This window comes from Solanum stenotomum, chromosome 3, assembly GCF_019186545.1.
Source record: "Solanum stenotomum isolate F172 chromosome 3, ASM1918654v1, whole genome shotgun sequence".
Taxonomy (NCBI): Eukaryota; Viridiplantae; Streptophyta; class Magnoliopsida; order Solanales; family Solanaceae; genus Solanum; species Solanum stenotomum.
In genome coordinates, this window is record NC_064284.1 from 5,596,067 (window position 1) to 5,615,303 (window position 19,237).

The following is a 19,237-nucleotide window of genomic DNA, read 5'->3' on the forward strand; positions in this document are numbered from 1 at the left end:
TGTCTCAAGTTCAGATCCCGCTGAGTGAATATGTACTGTAGGCTCCTATGATCAGTAAATACCTCGCAATGAACACCATATAGGTAATGTCTCCACAGCTTAAGCACAAATACCACAGCCGCCAACTTCAAATCATGAGTGGGGTAATTCCTCTCGTGTGCCTTCAGCTGTCTAGAGGCATAGGCTACAACCTTACCCTTCTGCATCAAAACACCTCCAAGTCCAACACCCGAAGCGTCACAATAAACAGTAAATCCAATACCCTCCTCTGGCAAAGTCAAGACAGGTGCTGAAGTCAATAGGGATTTGAGCCTTTGGAAGCTCGCCTCACACTCAGGTGACCAATGAAAAGGAACCGTCTGCTGAGTCAATCTGGTCAACGGCGCAGCTATAGTACAGAATTCCTGAACAAAACGCCGATAGTAACCCGCCAAGCCAATAAAACTCCGAATCTCGGTAGGTGATGTAGGTCTAGTCCAACCCTGAACCGCCTCAATCTTGGCCAGATCAACCCTAACTCTATCCTTAGACACCACGTGCCCTAGGAAAGCCACTGACTCAAGCCAAAACTCACACTTAGACAATTTGGCATACAACTTCTCATCTCTCAACTTCTGTAGCACGGCCCTCAAATGACAAACATGATCCGCCTCAGTCTTGGAATATACCAAGATGTCATCAATAAACACAATTACAAAGGAATCCAAGTATGGGCGAAACACTCCATTCATTAACTCCATGAACGTCGTAGGGGCATTGGTGAGCCCAAATGACATCACCAAAAACTCATAATGACCATATCGTATGCGAAAAGCTGTCTTAGCCACATCTGAAGGATTAATCCTCAACTGATGATACCCAGATCTCAAGTCAATCTTAGAGAACAAGGCTGCTCCCTGAAGCTGATCAAACAAGTCATTAATACGGGGAAGGGGATATTTGTTCTTCACCGTTACCTTGTTCAACTGTCTATAGTCAATACACATCCTCATCGACCCATCTTTCTTCTTCACAAATAAGACCGGTGCACCCCAAGGCGACACACTAGGGCGTATGAATCCTTTACTCAATAAGTCCTGAATCTGATCCTTCAACTCCTTCAACTCAGCTAGAGCCATACGATAAGGTGGAATAGATATGGGCTTGGTGCCTGGCTCCAAGTCAATAGAGAAGTCAATATCACAGACAGGAGGAACACCAGGTAGATCCTTGGGAAACACATCAAGGAACTCCTGAACCACCGGAATAGACTCCATGGCCGGTGACTCAGCTCCAACATCCCGAATAAAGGCCAAATAAGATAAACAACCCTGGTCAATCATCCTCTGAGCCCGAATATGAGATATGACCCTGTTGGGATACGAACCACTAGTCCCTCTCCACTCCACTCTAGGAATACCCGGAATAGCTAAGGTGACAGTCTTAGCATAACAATCAAGAAGCGCATGATAGGGGGAAAGCCAGTCCATACCCAATATGACATCAAAGTCTAACATATCAAGAAGAATCATATCCACCCAAGTCTCATACCCCGATAAGACAACAATACAAGATCGATACACTCAATTCACCACTAAGGGTTCACCTACGGGTGTAGAGACTCTAATAGGCACAGACATACGATCACAAGTCAACTCAAGGTCGGAAGCAAAATATGTAGACACATATGAGAATGTAGAACCAGGATCAAATAACACGGAAGCACGCCGATGACAAACTGAGATGATACCTGTGATAACTGCATCAGAAGCCTCAGCCTCGGGCCTCCCAGGAAAAGCATAACATTGGGCACCTCTGCCCCCACTATGTGAACCTGAGGCGCCACTAGCACCTCTACCCACAGCTCGTCCGCCTCTACCAGATGTTGGTCCCCGACCTCGACCTCTAGCCGAAGGTGCTGAATCTCTCTCTAGGACCACGGAGACAGTACAGCGTGGTCCAGACCGAGTCTGATGTGGACACTGACGAATCAAGTGGCCTGGATCACCGCAACCATAACAAGACCTCGGTGTGGATCCTGACTATGAAGAACCCGAAATAATGCTATAACCACCTCGACCCGAACCTGGAGGACCCCGAGCTGTTGGCCCACCCTCGATAACTGGTAATGAAGCATGTAGTAGCCTCTGACGCAGGAAGGACCCGCCTCCCCTGTGTGGGCCCTACCTCCTGATGAGGTACCCGAATACTGACCACCTGTACGGACCCTCTTGGGCCCACCAAAATCATCCCGCTCAAGCAACTCAGCCTCTCTGGCTGCACTCACTATAGTCTGGAAGGAAGCACCCTCTCGAGATGATCAAAACACATAACTACGGATAGTGGGAGTCAAACCCTTGACAAATCTGCGAATCCGCTCAGGCTCACCTGAAATCAAAGCAGAGGCATGTCTCGATGTCGCGCCCCGTTTTTCGCAAAACGGGTTTTGGTACAGGACCTAACAACTCTTTTGGGTTTTGGGTGATTGAAGAGTCGCCACCTAACGAATTAAGGCGCGTTAGGGCACCTATCTAACCTAACTAAATCTAACTAAGGTCTACGAACCAGAGATCAGAGTAAGGGTTCAAATTACCTCGAGGGGAAGATGTTAGGCATCCCTCAAGGTCCACAAATGTGGGTCCCGGCCGTATCTCATGCAATATGTGGGGGTTACAAGTAGCAATTAGGGTCACTTCATTTATTATTTGTTTAATTAGCATGGTTACTAAGTAATGTAATAACTTATAAATAAATATTTAAACAATTAATAAGAGAGGAGCAAGAAGATAGAAATTGCACAATCAAATATAATAAACAAATTTTATATTATTTTTATTTAAGCTACCCCAATCAAATATAATAATAAACAAATAAAGGGACAAAGGAAAGGGAGACTCTGGAGGACTTTAGGATCAGCACTCGATTTTTCTTTATTTTTTTAATAGGCTTCCGTGTAGGGACAGACAAAATCAAAGTTTGTCTCTTTAAGCCTGAGTCGATGTCATCATCTCCATAGGGCCTAAACTACCCCTACCCCACCACAGCATGTTTTACGTCTCTACAAGGTGCCTATCGTCCCCGCTTAAGGTCCAAGAGGCATTGGACTACTATGAAGGTGGGTATAGACTAGAATAAAATATAACAGGCCCACCTAGACACCAAGTCAAACAATTTGGACAAGCATTTAGCACGTAGGGTCTCATATTGGCCTCTAAATTTTAATATACATACTGGCAAACACAAGTAAAGTGAAAGGATTCATGCGAAGTGTGTGAGCATACAAAACATATATTATAACAGTGCTATTAATATTATAGGGGCAGAAGGACGCGATAGGTTGCAAAATTTATTCAATTATTAGCGTATATTAGTCAATAACAAGGGCAGGCATAATTAAACAGGGGCAGATTTAATAGGAGCAGCAAGTATCTTAAGTGGCAGGTTTATGCAGAAAAGATTGTTATTAATGCAATAGCGGGTTAGACTATTATGAGAAAATTATTTTAAGTGGCAACAGTTAGTAGATGCCGAAATAATTACAAAGTGGTAACAAATTTTAATTAGGAGTAGATTTTATTTTAAAACATTTCAAATTTTAATTGAGAAAAAAAGTACTATGCTGATTTTCCCTTAAATATATAGGAAACCGTCATATGAGCAAATCTTATTTAGTTATTAGCATACTAGAAATATTAGCACCCTAAGGTTAATTAAACATGCTAACAAAATTTGATTAGTCAACATTATTTTATTTATTAAGTCCAGTGGGCCTGATTTCTAAGACATTATAAAATTATTAACATGCGAAAATTCAAACGAGGGACTGATTAATTAACTTATTTACTAATTCCTACAAGCATGATTTCTAAGTGAACGAACATAAATTAAATTCTGATCTTAATGCCGTGAACAATATACCCATAAAATATATAAGAATTATGTAACTCCTATAGGCATGATGTCTAATAATTATTAGTCAATTTCCGAATTTTAACAAAATTAGCATACGAGCCAAGATTCTAAGAGTTCAATATCATTACAAATGAAACACACATTCATGACAAGCTGATTGACATGATAGAGTTTATACACAAATATTGATTTTAAGCCAATTATTAAGGCATTCCGATATGCTTGCCTATTCTAAATGATTTAAACAATATATACAGACCTTCCACAATCACACGTAAATAATTAAAAAAAAAAAAACATTTAGCACGTATATCCCCCTCCCCTTAGACGATCCCCAAGTCATATCATATATAGAATTAGAGTTTACAAATTATTACAAAAAACAATAATAAATAAAAAAAATAATACACAAAGCATAAATTAAAATCGATTCGTCTATTTCCCTCCCATGGCGACTCTTCATGTCTTGAACCTTTAAGTTCAAACCCTGCTAAAGTGAAACAAATATAGCATATAGACAACACTGTACTATATTAAAGTAAGAATACTAATTATGAGTGCATTCATTATATACACATATTTATTTAAAAATAAACAGACAAGTACTTAGAGAAGTAAACAATCAACAAATATAATATCACACAAAGTGAAGGAAGAACGAAAACGGATTTGCATGTCTCCTCTTATTCCTTTCGAACTTATGCATAAACTAAATGCGCAGTGATGCATAAACAAGAAGTTGAATATATTATATATATACAAGTCACTAACCAGTTATGCAGTTAAAGAAGGACATCAATGAAGACAAACTTGATCCACTATCCGACCCGAACACAGCGAAGATCAAGTATAGAGGAGCCTTAAAGTTTATCGGAATATTTCTTGCAAGTAGAGAGTACTATTATTTTTTAAGTATTCAAGAGTAAAAAAAAGTCAAGATATGTAGTGTGTGAAGATTCAACCGTGAGTATCCGCGTCCCCAATAACAAGAATGAGGGCACTTTATATAGTGAGTAAGAGGACATATATAAGGGAATTGAATATTTTAAGGAATCAAACAATATAACAATTTCCTTTATTAAAGAAGAACTAAATCTGATTTTTTAAAACTTTTACCAATTATAAGAGCAGCTAAATAAGACAATGATATAATTAAAAGTTACAACTAACAAGGTAAGAACCGGCTAGCATGTATAAGGAAAGCAATAAACACCTAAGTAAAATAATTACTCAATGTTATATTAACATAAATAAATAAATAAGAATACGCTAGGACGAGTATTACGGCAATGGGATCAATTTACAGCAATCTATCAATTTTTATAAAGTCAGCACTAGTATTTTATGGAAAAGAAATAATACAATCCTTACCTATTGATTTAAAGATTTACCATAATAGAAGCAAGAGTCTAGCCGATTATATCACATTAATCAGGGTAGAATAATGATTAATAATCTAAGAAAATTTAAACCATACCTCAATAGCAAAGCAAATCTTGAACAAGTAAATAATCGACCCGGCAATCAAGGGATTAATCAATTAGACAAACAGAAGGAAAATTGAGATTGATATAGTTGCATACATATTGGCAATAAATCGGCATGCAGATTCAAATTGAATGGAGACATATTCCAATGATCAATCAATTATTCTAGGGAGAAAACAAATATAGCTCTCAATTAAATACTGCTAAATCAAAGTTACAAGGAGGAAAACAAGTCAAAATAGTTCAAGATACAACAATTTAAAATAGAGAAACATATAAAATCCATTGGTTAGGATCATGACCTGCATATTAAATCAAATAAAAACTCACAAATTTGGAACCCAGGCAGATCACAAGAAAGCAATAATCATGAATTTAAATAGCAAATAGGCAGATTACAATAGAAGTCATGAATTCAAATAGCAAATAGGCAGATTACAATAGAAGTCATGAATTCAAATAGCAAATAGGCAGATTACAATAGAAGCCATGAACCGACTTCATTTTCACAAAAATATGAAAATAAGAGATATGTATAAATGAAAAATGCATCAGCTTGTATCATCACTTTGGACCCATGCTTGAATGTGGATTTGCCATAGACTTAACAAAAATAAAAGTAAAACAACACACTAACATGTTTGAATATGATTTTGCCATATACTTAAACAAGTAAAAATCACACCAAACTCAAACAAAATGAAAGATGTTAAACGAAAAGAAATGATAATTGAGAAAGAAGAGCGAACCTAGACGGATCTGTCAAAGATCCGTCTTAAATACCCTTGAAATCCAAAGAAATGTCCTCCGGAGCTTGCTGCTGGCTGTCCTTGCCAGTGTTGTTGGTTCCACGCTGCTGCTGATGCTCTCACTGAGCTGCTGTCCACCGGAAATTGGAGCAGAGACGACCAGCACCTGCTGGTTCTCGCGCTGCTGCTGCTTCTGCTTCACCGGAGAAAAAAAGAGAAGGGAGAGAAGCAGAGGCGGCCAGCGATTGCTGGTCTCGCCGGAGCCGCTGTTTACCTCGCCTGGATGTTGCTTTCCTTGCTGCTATGGCAATGAGAAGAGAGGAGAGGGGAACGACGGGAGAGAGGAGGAAGAGAGGCAGAGAGGAGAGGGGAGGAGAGCTCTCTCTCCGGTTGATTTCGCCGGAAAAAATGAAGATGAGAGCTGAGGGGAGGCGGCTGATCTGTTGAGAGAGGGAGAAAGAATGAAAAATCTTTTAGGGTTTGGTCTTTTAGGTTAGAATAGGAAAGAAAAGGAAGATCGATCTCATCCGTTGATTAAATAAGAGATGAGGGGCTAGGATTTAATTTAAAAGATGGACGGTTAGGATTAAGAGATGAAATCAGATTGGATTGGATAGGCTAAAATTGCAATAAGTTGGCTAGAATTGAAATGAAAAGGGTAACTACTATTGAAATGAAATTGGAATTGAAGTGGCTAGAATTGAAAGAAATTAGAATAAAGTGGGCTAACATTTAAATGATTTTGAGGAAATTTTAGGAAATGCTATCTCATTAATAAAATACTACGTTTAAAAAAAATATTTTCACCTAAATTAAGTACATCTAAGTTTTAAGCACCTTTAAATAAATAAGTAAAATAAATATTTTGAGTTTAACTATCGATAAATATAATAATAAAATAATTTAAATAATAATTACAATAGTTTTCATAAATCATGCTTACTAAAATATATAATTTTAGGCGAAATCGATTAAAATTTTAAACTCAAAAGATATTTTAAAATATGTATTTAATTGAATAGCATTTCCAAAATTGCTAAAGGTCGGTCAAAATTGGGTGTCAACAGTTATTACAGGAGTCTTTATGGGGTATTTTGTTGCTCAAAAAGGTTACAGGGTATATGGCATTGTTGCAGAAAGGTTTATAATCAGTAGAGATGTTACATTTCATGAAAATATGTTTCCTTTCTCTCATCCTAAGTCACAGTTTCTTCCTGGTTCTAAGGACTCTTCTACTACTTCTATGCCAGATTCTCCCCATGTATCTTCACTAGACCTATCTGATGAGCATCCTGACTGTCCTAATATTTCTTCCTCCTCACCTATTATTTTTTCACATGATGCTACATCCTATGTTCCTCTAAGAAAGTCCAATAGACTTACTAAGCCTCATATATGGCTCATAGATTATGTCCATCCTTTTTTGCCCTCTACTACTTCCTCTACTTCTGCTAGTTATTATTCTTTTACCCTATTCAGTCATATCTTTCATATTCTCATCTTTTTTGTCCATTCCAAGCTTTTTGTCCCTCATTTTCTTCTATTTTTTAGCCTACTTCTTATTCCCAGGCTGTTAAAGATCCTAGGTAGATTCAAGCTATGAAGCTTGAACTTGAGGCTTTAGATCATAATCATACTTGAGAGGTGGTGGATTTACCATCTGAGAAGGTTTCTATTGGTTCTAAATAGGTTTACAAGGTAAAGTATCATGTTGATGGGACTGTAGAAAGGTTTAAGGCAATGTTAATAGCTAAGGGTTATACTCAGAGGAAGACATTGACTTTCATGATACTTAAATGACCACAGTTTGGACTGTGATTGCATTGGATGCCCTTAGGTATTGGCCTATCTTCCAAATGGATGTCCACAATGCATTCTTTAATGGTGATCTGTCTGAGGAGGTGTACATGGCTTTGCTACAAGGTTTTAGTAGCCAAGGGGAGTCAAAGGTATGCAGGCTACTCAAATCCTTATATGGTTTGAAACAGGCCTCTAGACAGTGAAACCTGAAATTGACAAAAGCTCTCACAAATTTTGAATTCACACAGAGCAAGCATGACTATTCACTTTTCACAAAAATAACTAATAACAAGCTATTGTTCATTCTTGTTTATGTAGATGACTTGCTTATCACAGGGTCTGATCTACAAGAAATCAATAGAGCTAAGCTAGATTTGCATAAAAACATCAAAATGAAGGACCTAAGAGAACTGAGGTATTTTTTGGGAATTGAACTTGCCAGGTCAAGTAAGAGAATCCTCTTATCACAAAGGAAGTATGCTCTGGAGATGATCTCAAAGACTGGATTGAGTGGTTTAAAACCTAAGTGGACACCAATGGAGCAGAATATGAAACTAACTAGCAGTGAGTATAATCTTAAATTCTCTGAAAAATCTAAGGATGTTCTTTTAGAAGACATGAGTGTTTATCATAGACTGGTGGAAAAACTCTTGTATCTTACAATCACAAGGCCTTATATATCATATGTTGTTAAGTCCTTAAGCCAGTTTATGCATGCCCCTAAAAGGTCTCATTATGATGATGCTTTGCATGTGATAAAGTATATCAAGAGTCAGCCTGGGCTTGGTATCTTAATGTTTAGTAAAGGGGATGAGAAGATAGAAGCATATTGTGACTTCGACTAGGCTGCTTGTCCTATGTCTAGAAGGTCTGTCTCTGGTTTTTGTATCAAATTGGGAACATCTCTCATCTCTTGGAAAGCTAAGAAACAAAACACTTTCTCTAGAAGTTCTGCTGAGGCAGAATATAGGTGCATGGCTCAAACAGTTGCTGAATTGACTTGGTTGAAAGGATTGTTACAAGAGTTGCAGGTTAAGGTTTGATCTATATTGTGATAATAAAGCTGCATTACAAATAGCAGCCAATCTCATGTATCATGAAAGAACAAAACACATTGAGATTGACTGCCATTTTATAAGGGAAAATTGCAGGAAGGTTTGGTAAGAACTAACTATGTTACAAGCAAAGAACAACCAACAAATGTGTTTACCAAAGCTTTGGGTCGTCAACAACATGCTGCATTACTGGTCAAGTTAGGAATGAAAAACATTTTTCATTCTCAACTTAAGGGGGAGTGTAGAAATGAAGGAATAGTTAGTTGATAATTGTGTATAGATTAGTTAATTAAGAAGTTTGTTAATAAGTTTCCAATTAGAGGTTGACAAGTGGATAGTTAGTTAGTAACTAACTTTGTAAATGCACTGTATATAAGTGGATCCATGATTGTAAGGATCAATATAGAAGTGTGTGAATAATAAAAATCTCAACACAACGCAATTGCTCTCTATTAGTTTTCTTCCCTTTTTTCTATAGAGCTCATCAATGGTTGCCTGAGTGCAAATTTTATCATAATTTCGTCTTCACTTGTTCCTCGCCATGGCTGCTCGTTGAAACTGAAAAGACTTTACAGTAAGAGAGAAGGCGGTCAATCATGGAGTTTAAGCCACATAGATTTAGCTTATACATCATTGTATGGGCACAATGAATAAATTGCCTTGCACAATTTGTTTCAAAGACGGAAAACCAACTATTCGTTTCAACAGACGAAAAATCAAACATCAAGAAATTTTGGTTCATTCAAACAGTTTGAACTCGGACAGACCACTATTGGTCGTCGACGATGATTTTTCGGCGGTCTTAACAAGCAAGGTCAATGCCAAGCTGGGCGCCTCTCCAAGGCGGACACAACCGACAAAAAATCACTGAGAAACACCACGAATTTCATTTCTAATGATTCAAATGTTTGTGTGAACTTCGGAGAAGAAGAAGGCGACGGCGGTGGCCAATCACAAAATTAACTTGATGATTTTGTGCGCAATCATCCATGAACTCTAAACACACACACACAAAAAAAGAGGCTAATGTTAGTGAAATTTTTTATTTGTGCAACATTTTTTTGAGAATTAAAGAAGAGAAGAAGATGAACAATTAGCACTGTTTGAAGGGAATTGTTATGGAAAATGGATTTTAATTTGGGTGATGGATGGGTTAGGGAACATGGGTGGTTTTTGTTTTTTTAATTTCGGATAAAAAAATAAATATTAGGTAAATTATTGAGATGTAGCCATGTGTTCAACCGTTAGTCTCAAGGGTATACACAACCTAAAATATTGACGGTAAGAGTATATACAACCATAAAGTATAACGGAGGGTATTGACATATCATTTACGATAATTCGGGGGTATATTTATCTTTTTTCCCTTTTATTTGAGTATAACTTTAAGTGGAAAACATTATATTAAATTAAACGTTATTAATGCAGGGAATCTTTGGCAATGACACGTTTGTCTTTATTCTTTCTTAATTATTCTCCTTCTTTATCTTTATTTTATCACTATTTCTTCTCTTTTTTTCCTACAATTTTGGTGGTTCTCAATTCTCATTGCATCCACCATTTAAATAGTGACAACTCCAATGAAAAAAAAAACATTGGCATAATTAATTTCCAGACATATCATTAAATAAAAGAATGTGAAATTGACTTGTCATATATTAATATAGCATTATAATAGTGGATCAATTTTATTTTTTTTATAAAAATAAAAATGAGAAGGTGTAAGTCGTTTTTTTTTATAAAAATAATACTAATTAATTTTTCTTCCGTTTCATTACTTAAAAAAAAAAGAATATATATCCAAATTCAGAAGCTTTAATTATTCCTTTGTTACCACTATCATATAGCAAATGCCTAAAGATGTGCGGAATCGTATAGGCTAGTAATAGAAACTTACGATAAGGAGAAGATACATATATATATATAAAATAAATTACGTCTCAGTCTCAACTGAATAAGTTAGGTTAACTATATAATTTTTTACTTTTATTTAAGTTTATTGTATATCTTCATCACATTAGGTATCGTGGAAGTAAAGTTTATATTGATTGTCAGCTTATCATAACCCTTTGTTTTTTAATGTAAGTAAGTTCGCACGGACGGAGTTTGGTGAAATGAAATGAAATTGAAAAGATTTATTACTGATTGAGGAATAAAACTCAAGGTAAAGAATGCTCGCCTGCTTGATGACTATGTTTCATTTTTTTTTTTAGAATAACAAGGTAAAGAATTAAGATATAAAATGTGAAACAAAACAAATTTCTATATTAAGAGAAATGTCATTTCAAATGCACAGGTCCTTCTAATTTATAGTTATTGTCTGGTTTAGAATTTTAGGTATATAGAGTATAGACCTGCATTTTTTCACATGGAAAACAACAAGAATACTTATCTTACATGAATGGATTAGAGTGGCAATAATTCTCTTCAATAATATTTCTTTCACTCAATCGAGTTTTGAAGCTTTGATTGGAGTTAGAAACGTAGTCCGAATTTGAAAATTTATCGTTTTGCATAACTATCTCAAATTAATCTAAAAAGATAACTCATAATCAAACATTTAAAGATATTTAAATAAATTTTTGAATACTAAATTCGTTCATTTAAACAAAAGTTGTTAAATTCATATGAACTTATATGTTTTGTACTAAATCCGTCTTGGAATTCACAATTGAACTATTTTCCACTTTTAACAACGTTGATAATTTTTTTATTCTTCTTTTTAGAGTGAATAATAAAATGAGCATCAATTCTAGCTACAAAGTTAATTAAAATTAGAAGGTTGTAGGACTATAGTAGTATGCTATTTTACGCTATGTACCTAATATCGGTCCAAAACTTTAGGCTCAAGCTTTATCTTGTTACACCTTTATTCATTTCTTCATCTACTTAGAGTATATTTTTTTAAAAAAAAATTCATCTGATGTTCGATTTTTATATTAGGGCTCAACTAAATTTGGATTCGTGCACGTAAAATGCTCCTATTAAAGGCACCTACGCCAAGAAAATTTGAATTCAAAAACTCTGATTATACTTACCCGTCCACCGCAATTTTGATCAATAGATTTATAAGTTATTCTCCATCATCATTATGAAAAGGACAAACACTAAACTGCAAAGGTAGGCACCAAAACTCAAACTGGGCTAGTCCACATAGTAATGCCAATCACACTAACCAACAATTAAAAGCCCATCATTTTTCTTGGCTGCAATATTAAAAGGCCCAATATTTCTTCAACTCCGAAAGAACATTTCCAATTTCCAATCAATGCCTGGAAAAATGGGAAATGGATTAGAAATAGGAAAAATTATCTAAATATACAGTTCATTTTACCATATATTTTAAAATTTTCCATCATTTAAAAAAATTACAAAAATTCCTACTCTCTCATATTTTGAGATACATCACTTTACACGATATATCGATCGGATACATCACTTTTCGTGATGTATCAAAACATTGAGTAATGTATCCAAAATTGAGACGCGATGTATCAAAATGTTGAGGAATGTATCTGAAATCAGTATGCGATGTATCATAACATTTTGAGATGTATCCGAATTCCACCAAATTTAATGGTTTTTTGTAATTTTGAAAAGAGTTAGAGATATGATTTAATTAGTTAACACTATGTGATTTGTGTAAATTCCCTTAGAAATAACATGTAGCCCAAGTCACGTAGCTTAGAATATATTCATTTTTTTATATTTCGCTTGCTTGATATATTTCACTTGCGAAACATGGTAAGCATATACAAATTTTGTATTTATACATTTACGAATTTCTTAGCATTTCATTTGTATATTTTTCTTGCTAATATACAAACATGATAATTTATTATTTTTCATAAATAATATGCAAATAGTTACAGTCATTTACAAATTCTGAATTTATACAATCAAGGTGAATTATACAAATTTTAAATTTATACAATTAAAAGTTGAATAGCAAAATTTTGCAAAACTTTAGCCACAAGTTTAAAATAATTTAAAATATAGTCATTTTACATAATAATATACTTGGAGATGTTTGTCGTTTTGCGCAATTTTCACTAAAATCTACGCAATCTATTTTATACATTTCTTTAGTAAAAAAATTGCCCAAATAAAATACTTTGATATGGGTTAAAGATTTAACCGAAATAAACTCGAGGGTTGAAGTGTCAAAATGAAAAAAATGCCAACCCCTTTAATCTTGGTTTTCTACACGTGGCATCCATACGCTACTCCATCTGAGTGTGTACTGGGTACTGCAGAGACCCTCTTCTTTTTACCTTAGGTTTTTCCTTTTTCTACTCATAAAATTGGAACCCAATCGAAATTCCAAACTCCGTCGGCGTCGCCTGCATTTTGTTGTTAGAGCTCAGAAATCTCTCAATCAAGTTCATCGTTCCTTTTCGTAGAGGTATCAAAACGCAGAAAATGATCTATTTTTTCTCCAATTTGTTGTTATAATTTCGATTTTTATCTCTTTTTTTGTGCTGAAACTTGTTATTTTTGTTATCTACAAGCTTTTTTATGCTTTTGTTGTCCTTAGTTCTGTGGGTTTAGGGTTAGGGTTTTGCAGTATTAGCGATTGGTTTTATGAATTTAGGCTTAATCAGAGCTGCGATGATTCTCGGCTGTTACATCTGAAATGTTATTTTGCTTCCATTTTTTTGGTGTGTGTGTGTGTGTTTGGAACTCTGGATTTCCTTGCGTTGTCTTTAAGAATGTGACCACTTCTTAGCTCAAACATTTGTTAATACATGGTACTCAAATGTTAGTAATCTAATTTTATGGTAGAGACTTGAAATCTGTGTTTATAGCCTGATTTTTCAGTGTACGGTTGTACAGGGTCAATGAGCTCTGGGTCGGTATTTGTTAATCTCCTCCTAAACCGCAGTTTTAAGTATTCTAAATCAAGTGCACAAAAAACTTATTTCCTGTCCAAGGGGTTTATGGTTGTGTTTAGTTTATGCTGTCAGTTAAGACTTAAGGTTATGCATTGGTTAGTTTATCAGTAACCATAAACCCCACCCTTAATATTCTGATAAAACTGTTTTTGTTTTAAGATATGTTTTCCAAATGGATCTTTAATCTACTTGTGTTACTTCCTTTTTGTTTTCTAGTTCTAGTTAAGAGCTGTTTCAAATCCTATTCTACCTCATCAAGTGCAAATTGGATGGTTTTCACAGATAGCTTTGAGTTTCGCTTCTTGTGTTGGGCTACATTGATCACTAATTAAAATTGTTGATTCATACTTTAAAATAGTTTTGACTACTGTTAGGAATTTCAAATTAGAGTAATCGAAAATAGTGTACTTAAATTGTTCAGAGATAGTTCATTTAGGAAATTGGTTCCAACCGACATAGACTCTCAGAATCTACTTATTGCACTAACATTTTAGAACTAACCACCACATAAAAATAATTTAGAGCCAATTTTTAATGCCTTTGCACACCTAAGGAAACAAGGGTCTCTCGGAAACAGCCTCTCTAACTCCACGAGGTAGGTTTAAGGTCTACGTACACTCTATCCTCCTCTTGTTGTTTTGCCTCGGTATCTTATTATCTTGCTCTTGTTTCTGTTTGGAGCTATTGCCTCTTTTTAACTGTTTTTCTTAGCCAAGGGTCTTTTGGAAACAACTCCTCTACCTTCTCAAAGGTACAAATAAGGTCACGTGGTCCCTGGGCAGTTCACTATAAGTTGACGGCTAAGCAGTCTTTTCTGGTTTTAATCCAACTTAAGTGAGGTCGTTTTGCCTAAGCCTAGGGTCACTATATAAGTCCTTTTAACTCTAAAACTCACCCAACTAAGTCATATATTCCAAAACCCAAATCATTTCCCCAAAGTTCATCCTCTCAAAATATTCTCTATCTAGAACCTTGAAGAAGAAGAAGAAGAAGGAGATTCAACTAGGGTTGTGAAAGCAAGCTTTCACAAATCAATTTCTTTGGGCATTGTGATTAAGGTATGGTGGTTTTCAACCATGGGTAGCTTTCACCCATGGGTACACTGTACCCTTTCTAGACCCCACTAGTGGGATTACACTGGATTTGTTGTTGTTGTTTTAACTTTCCTCTGAATATTCATTTATTAACTTGAGGAAAATGATAGGTTTTGGCTGAAGCATCATGTTCCCTTCCTCTAATATTTTTCTTCAGTCTACGTTTATTACAAGTGGTAGGTCTGGTGAATTGAGGTGAAAATATACTGTGTCAACCAAAACACCATTATATGTTTTAGACTATTTGTGACAAAAGGCACAGATGGAGTCGGTCTAGTTTGTAATACTTTTGGAGGGGGGCTACTTTGATGTAGTATACCTGTGGATAAATAGAAGAAAAAGTTACCATTCTAAAAAAAAAACTAAATGGTGTATTTCAACGGTATTGTTTCATTTAAAGTTAGTGATTTCCCTCTTTCAGTTGACTGGTAACACTTTAATTTTGTACTTTGTTGCGGGCAGTTTCTGTATATAACTGATTTCTACCTGTGTTGTAGGCTACTTATAACATCTTCAGCTATGATTCAAGTTCTTTAAGCTGCTTGTTCTAAAGCTTCTATGTTAATGGATTTAAGCATGCTATCTGTACCATACTCAGCTATGATTCAAGTCCTCTTAGTTGCTTGCTTCATAGTTTCTGCGTGTTACCTGCTTTTTACATGCGCTGTAGGCTATTGTTAACATCTTCAGCTATGATTCAATTCCATTAAATTACTTGTTTAAGATTTTGCTTGATTTGCCTTGATATTTGTTTGTATTATCAATTATGTACAATCCTTAGAATTAACTCTAGTTTTTTTTAAACAAATCCAGATGAGTAGCAGTTCAGGCGAAGAATCAGATTTGAGTGACTCTGAGATTTTTGAGTTTAAAGAGAAGCCTTATGAAGAATTAAGAAAAGGAAAACTGAAAGTTAAGGGCCCAAATGGATCCCTTAGATGTCCCTTCTGTGCAGGGAAGAAAAAGCAAGACTACAAGTACAAAGATCTTCTTCAACATGCTACAGGGGTTGGCAAGGGTTCAGCTAACCGTAGTGCTAAACAGAAGGCAAACCATTTAGCACTTGCAAAGTATCTGGAAACAGACCTAGTGAATGAGGCTGAGCCAATACCTAAACGTGCTGTGACTCCAGAGCGTTCAGAATCTGAAAAAGATGAACTGTTCTTTTGGCCTTGGACTGGGATTTTCGTTAATGTATCAAAGGAAACAGCAAATGGAAGATCTCCAGATGACAAGGAGTATTGGTTAAAAAAGTTCTCCTTGTATATGCCTTTGGAAGTTAAGCTTTTCTGTGATAACAAAGCAACAGTCTCCGAAGCTGTTGTGAGATTTAATAGTGATTGGACTGGTTTTAAGGGTGCGATGGAATTTGAGAAGTCTTTCGAAGCCTCTCACTGCAGCAAACAAGAATGGAAATCCCATAGAGATTGCCCTGGTCCAAATTTATATGGATGGGTTGCTCGAGAAGATGATTATGTAGCAGAAGGGGCTTTAGGCGAATATCTGCGAGAGAAGGGGGAGCTGAAGACTATCTCGGACCTTATTAAAGAAGAAACACAGGGTAGAAAGGAAGTTGTAGCAAATCTAGCCAATGAAATTGACATGAAAAATGAAAATCTGGATGAGCTGCAGACAAAATTCAATTTGAATACACTGTCTCTTCGTCAGATGCTCGCGGAGAAAGACATGCTACACCGTTCTTTTTTTGAAGGTTTTTAGTTGCGAACTTTTTTTAAAATTTTTTTATTGTTCTATTTGGTCTGCAGATACTGTGAAATTTATGTTTCTTATCTGATGTCCCTGCCATGTGTCTGATAGGTAGAATGTTTAGACTTGACATTGTAAAGTGCCAGTTCTTTTTCATCTACTCTATAATTAGCTTGTTTCATTTATTACTTGGACGAAAGGGATTCACTAGAGCGTGTCTCTTTAAAATAGTTTAATTAATATGCAACTAACTTTATGCATCTTACATTTGCTTTGAGAACTAGTAAGGTGTCACTAGATCCTTGATTGACAAAGATCACAAGCTAAAGAGCTCCTTTTTTGGATATTCATCAATTTATAGAAAGCTCCACTAGTTTCTAAAGTATAACTAAGGTGTACTTGGTGCAGAATCACGAAAGATGCAACGCCTTGCACGTGAGCATGTACAGAAGGTCCTGCTGGAGCAGGAAATGTTAAGCTTAGAGCTGGAGAGCAAGAAGAAGAAGCTTGATTCTTGGGGAAGAGAACTGAATAAACGTGAAGCCTTAACTGAGCGAGAAAAGCAAAAGCTTGATGAGGAGAAGAAACAGGTATCAAATTCCAGCATGAGTTAAAATTATAAATAAATATTTCTCTCTTATCATGATAAAGCCGCAGTGGCTTACATTATTTTGGCGCTCCATTGTGCCTATATTATGTGGGTAGAATGTATCTTTCAAGCTTCTGGTCCCCTAAAGCTAACTCTTTCGAATTATAATGTGTTGAACTTTATTTTGTTGATTCAGAATGATGTGAGAAATTCAGCACTTCAAATGGCCTCTGTGGAACAAAGAAAAGCTGATGTGAATGTCTTGAGACTGGTTGAAGAACAAAAGGTGTCATTCATAATCATGTTTCTCCCCCCCTGCTCCTCTCTCTCTTTTTGCGTGTGTATTTATTTTTTGAGCAAGGATATTTCTGCATATGGTTCTTGCAAAACCTGCAAGTTGGGGTTTCTGCCATTGTTGTTAGCACAAAGTTAACAGAGTTTTACTCATGTTGATGTTAAATATCCAGAGGGAGAAGGAGGAGGCCTTGAAAAAGATTCTTGAGCTAGAGAGGGACATTGATGCGAAGCAAAAACTGGAAATGGAAATAGCAGAACTTAAAGGAAAACTAGAGGTTATGAAGCACCTTGGAGGCAATGACGATGCAGCTGTACAAAATAAGATTAAAGAGATGAATGAGGAGCTGAAAGATAAAATGGAGGAGATGGATGGTATGGAGTCCCTAAACCAGACTCTCCTGTTGAAAGAGCGCCAAAGTAATGATGAGTTGCAAGATGCACGGCGCACATTGAAAGAGGTATGATATCTGGTATCAGTAAGATTTTCAATTACTTAATGTAGTCAAAACCTTGTTGAATCCATACAAGCATTTGATGGTGATGTAGTTTCTTGTTGTAACATTGTATTTCTCATTATGCTGAGTTATTTGTAATAATCCTCTCTTTAGGGATTGCTTGAAGTATTGAGCAGTGCGCGAGCCCATATTGGGATAAAAAGAATGGGGGAGATTGATTCAAAGGCCTTCCAGAATGCTTTAAAGCAGAAATTTCCGAATCAGGAAGCTGAAATCAAGGCTGTAGAACTTCTCTCTCTGTGGCAGGAAAAAATAAAAGATCCTGACTGGCATCCCTTTAAAACAATCATGATTGATGAGTCGAATGTGGAGGTTTGTTCTTTGATTTGGCTATTTCAGTTTCTCTCTGTTTATGCCAATTTAGTTCCTTCTGTTAAGAGTTGTATATTTAAGGGGTTGTTTGGTTGGGAACAAGTTATCCCGGGATAAGTTACTCCACCATGTATATGGGATAACTTATCCCATCACTAAGGTATAAATGGTGGGATAAATTATCGTAGGACTGCCTAATACCTCCAACCACAAGATAAAATAGTCCTGCATTTTATCCCTGGGATTATTATACCTCACACCAAACGACTCCTAAGAGTTTAAGGTCAAGGACTTAGGAGTTGGGACTTAGCTACCAAGGTCGTCCATCCTTTTTCTTTTTCTTTTTCTTTTTTTTTTCATTTGCATCTGGTCAATGTGGAAGAGCTTCATTAAAGGGCAAAGTGCACTACTACTCCCTTTTGCTTACGAGCGAAGCACACCCTGCAAACCCCTCTGCACAAGGGTCACAGTGGATCTCTCCCATATTTTTCCCTGCTGTGACCTGATACCCTAACCTTATGGTTGGAGATGGAGGTTCTGTCACACTTGGTCAACCCCTTGGGAGAAAGAAAAAATTGTTTCCTTCATTTTGTAGTTGACAGCTCTATTTCAATTTTTCTTCTCCCCTAGTTCAAGATTGAAGACACAAGGTATCCCAAAGTAGAATTGTATTATGAAATCTTATATCTACGTCTTCTTTTAAATTTTGGAAAGAATATTGTTGAGAATTCTCCTTAAAGTTCTCTTCTCAGAATAGCTGTATTGCCCCCTTTCAAATTCACATTTGCAGTCATGAATGTGATTTTGTTACAACAGTAACCTTTATGTAATCTAATAATAGAAATG

At 36.0% G+C, this 19,237-nt stretch overlaps 1 protein-coding gene across 2 annotated transcripts in view; it reads left to right on the forward strand.

Moving 5' to 3' along the window:
• The window catches only part of LOC125860004 (factor of DNA methylation 1), a 38,615-nt gene that overhangs the window by 18,637 nt on the left and 741 nt on the right, over nt 1-19,237 (forward strand). Inside the window, exons 1-6 of one of the 2 annotated variants that reach the window (XM_049539881.1) lie at nt 13,201-13,387; nt 15,785-16,682; nt 17,087-17,268; nt 17,464-17,553; nt 17,735-18,022; nt 18,173-18,391. In XM_049539881.1, the coding sequence (XP_049395838.1) occupies nt 15,785-16,682; nt 17,087-17,268; nt 17,464-17,553; nt 17,735-18,022; nt 18,173-18,391 (1,677 nt within the window). In that variant the 5' untranslated portion in view covers nt 13,201-13,387. Of the gene's footprint in view, nt 1-13,200; nt 13,388-15,784; nt 16,683-17,086; nt 17,269-17,463; nt 17,554-17,734; nt 18,023-18,172; nt 18,392-19,237 lie in introns of those variants that run through there. The other variant, XM_049539882.1, reaches the window with a different exon arrangement.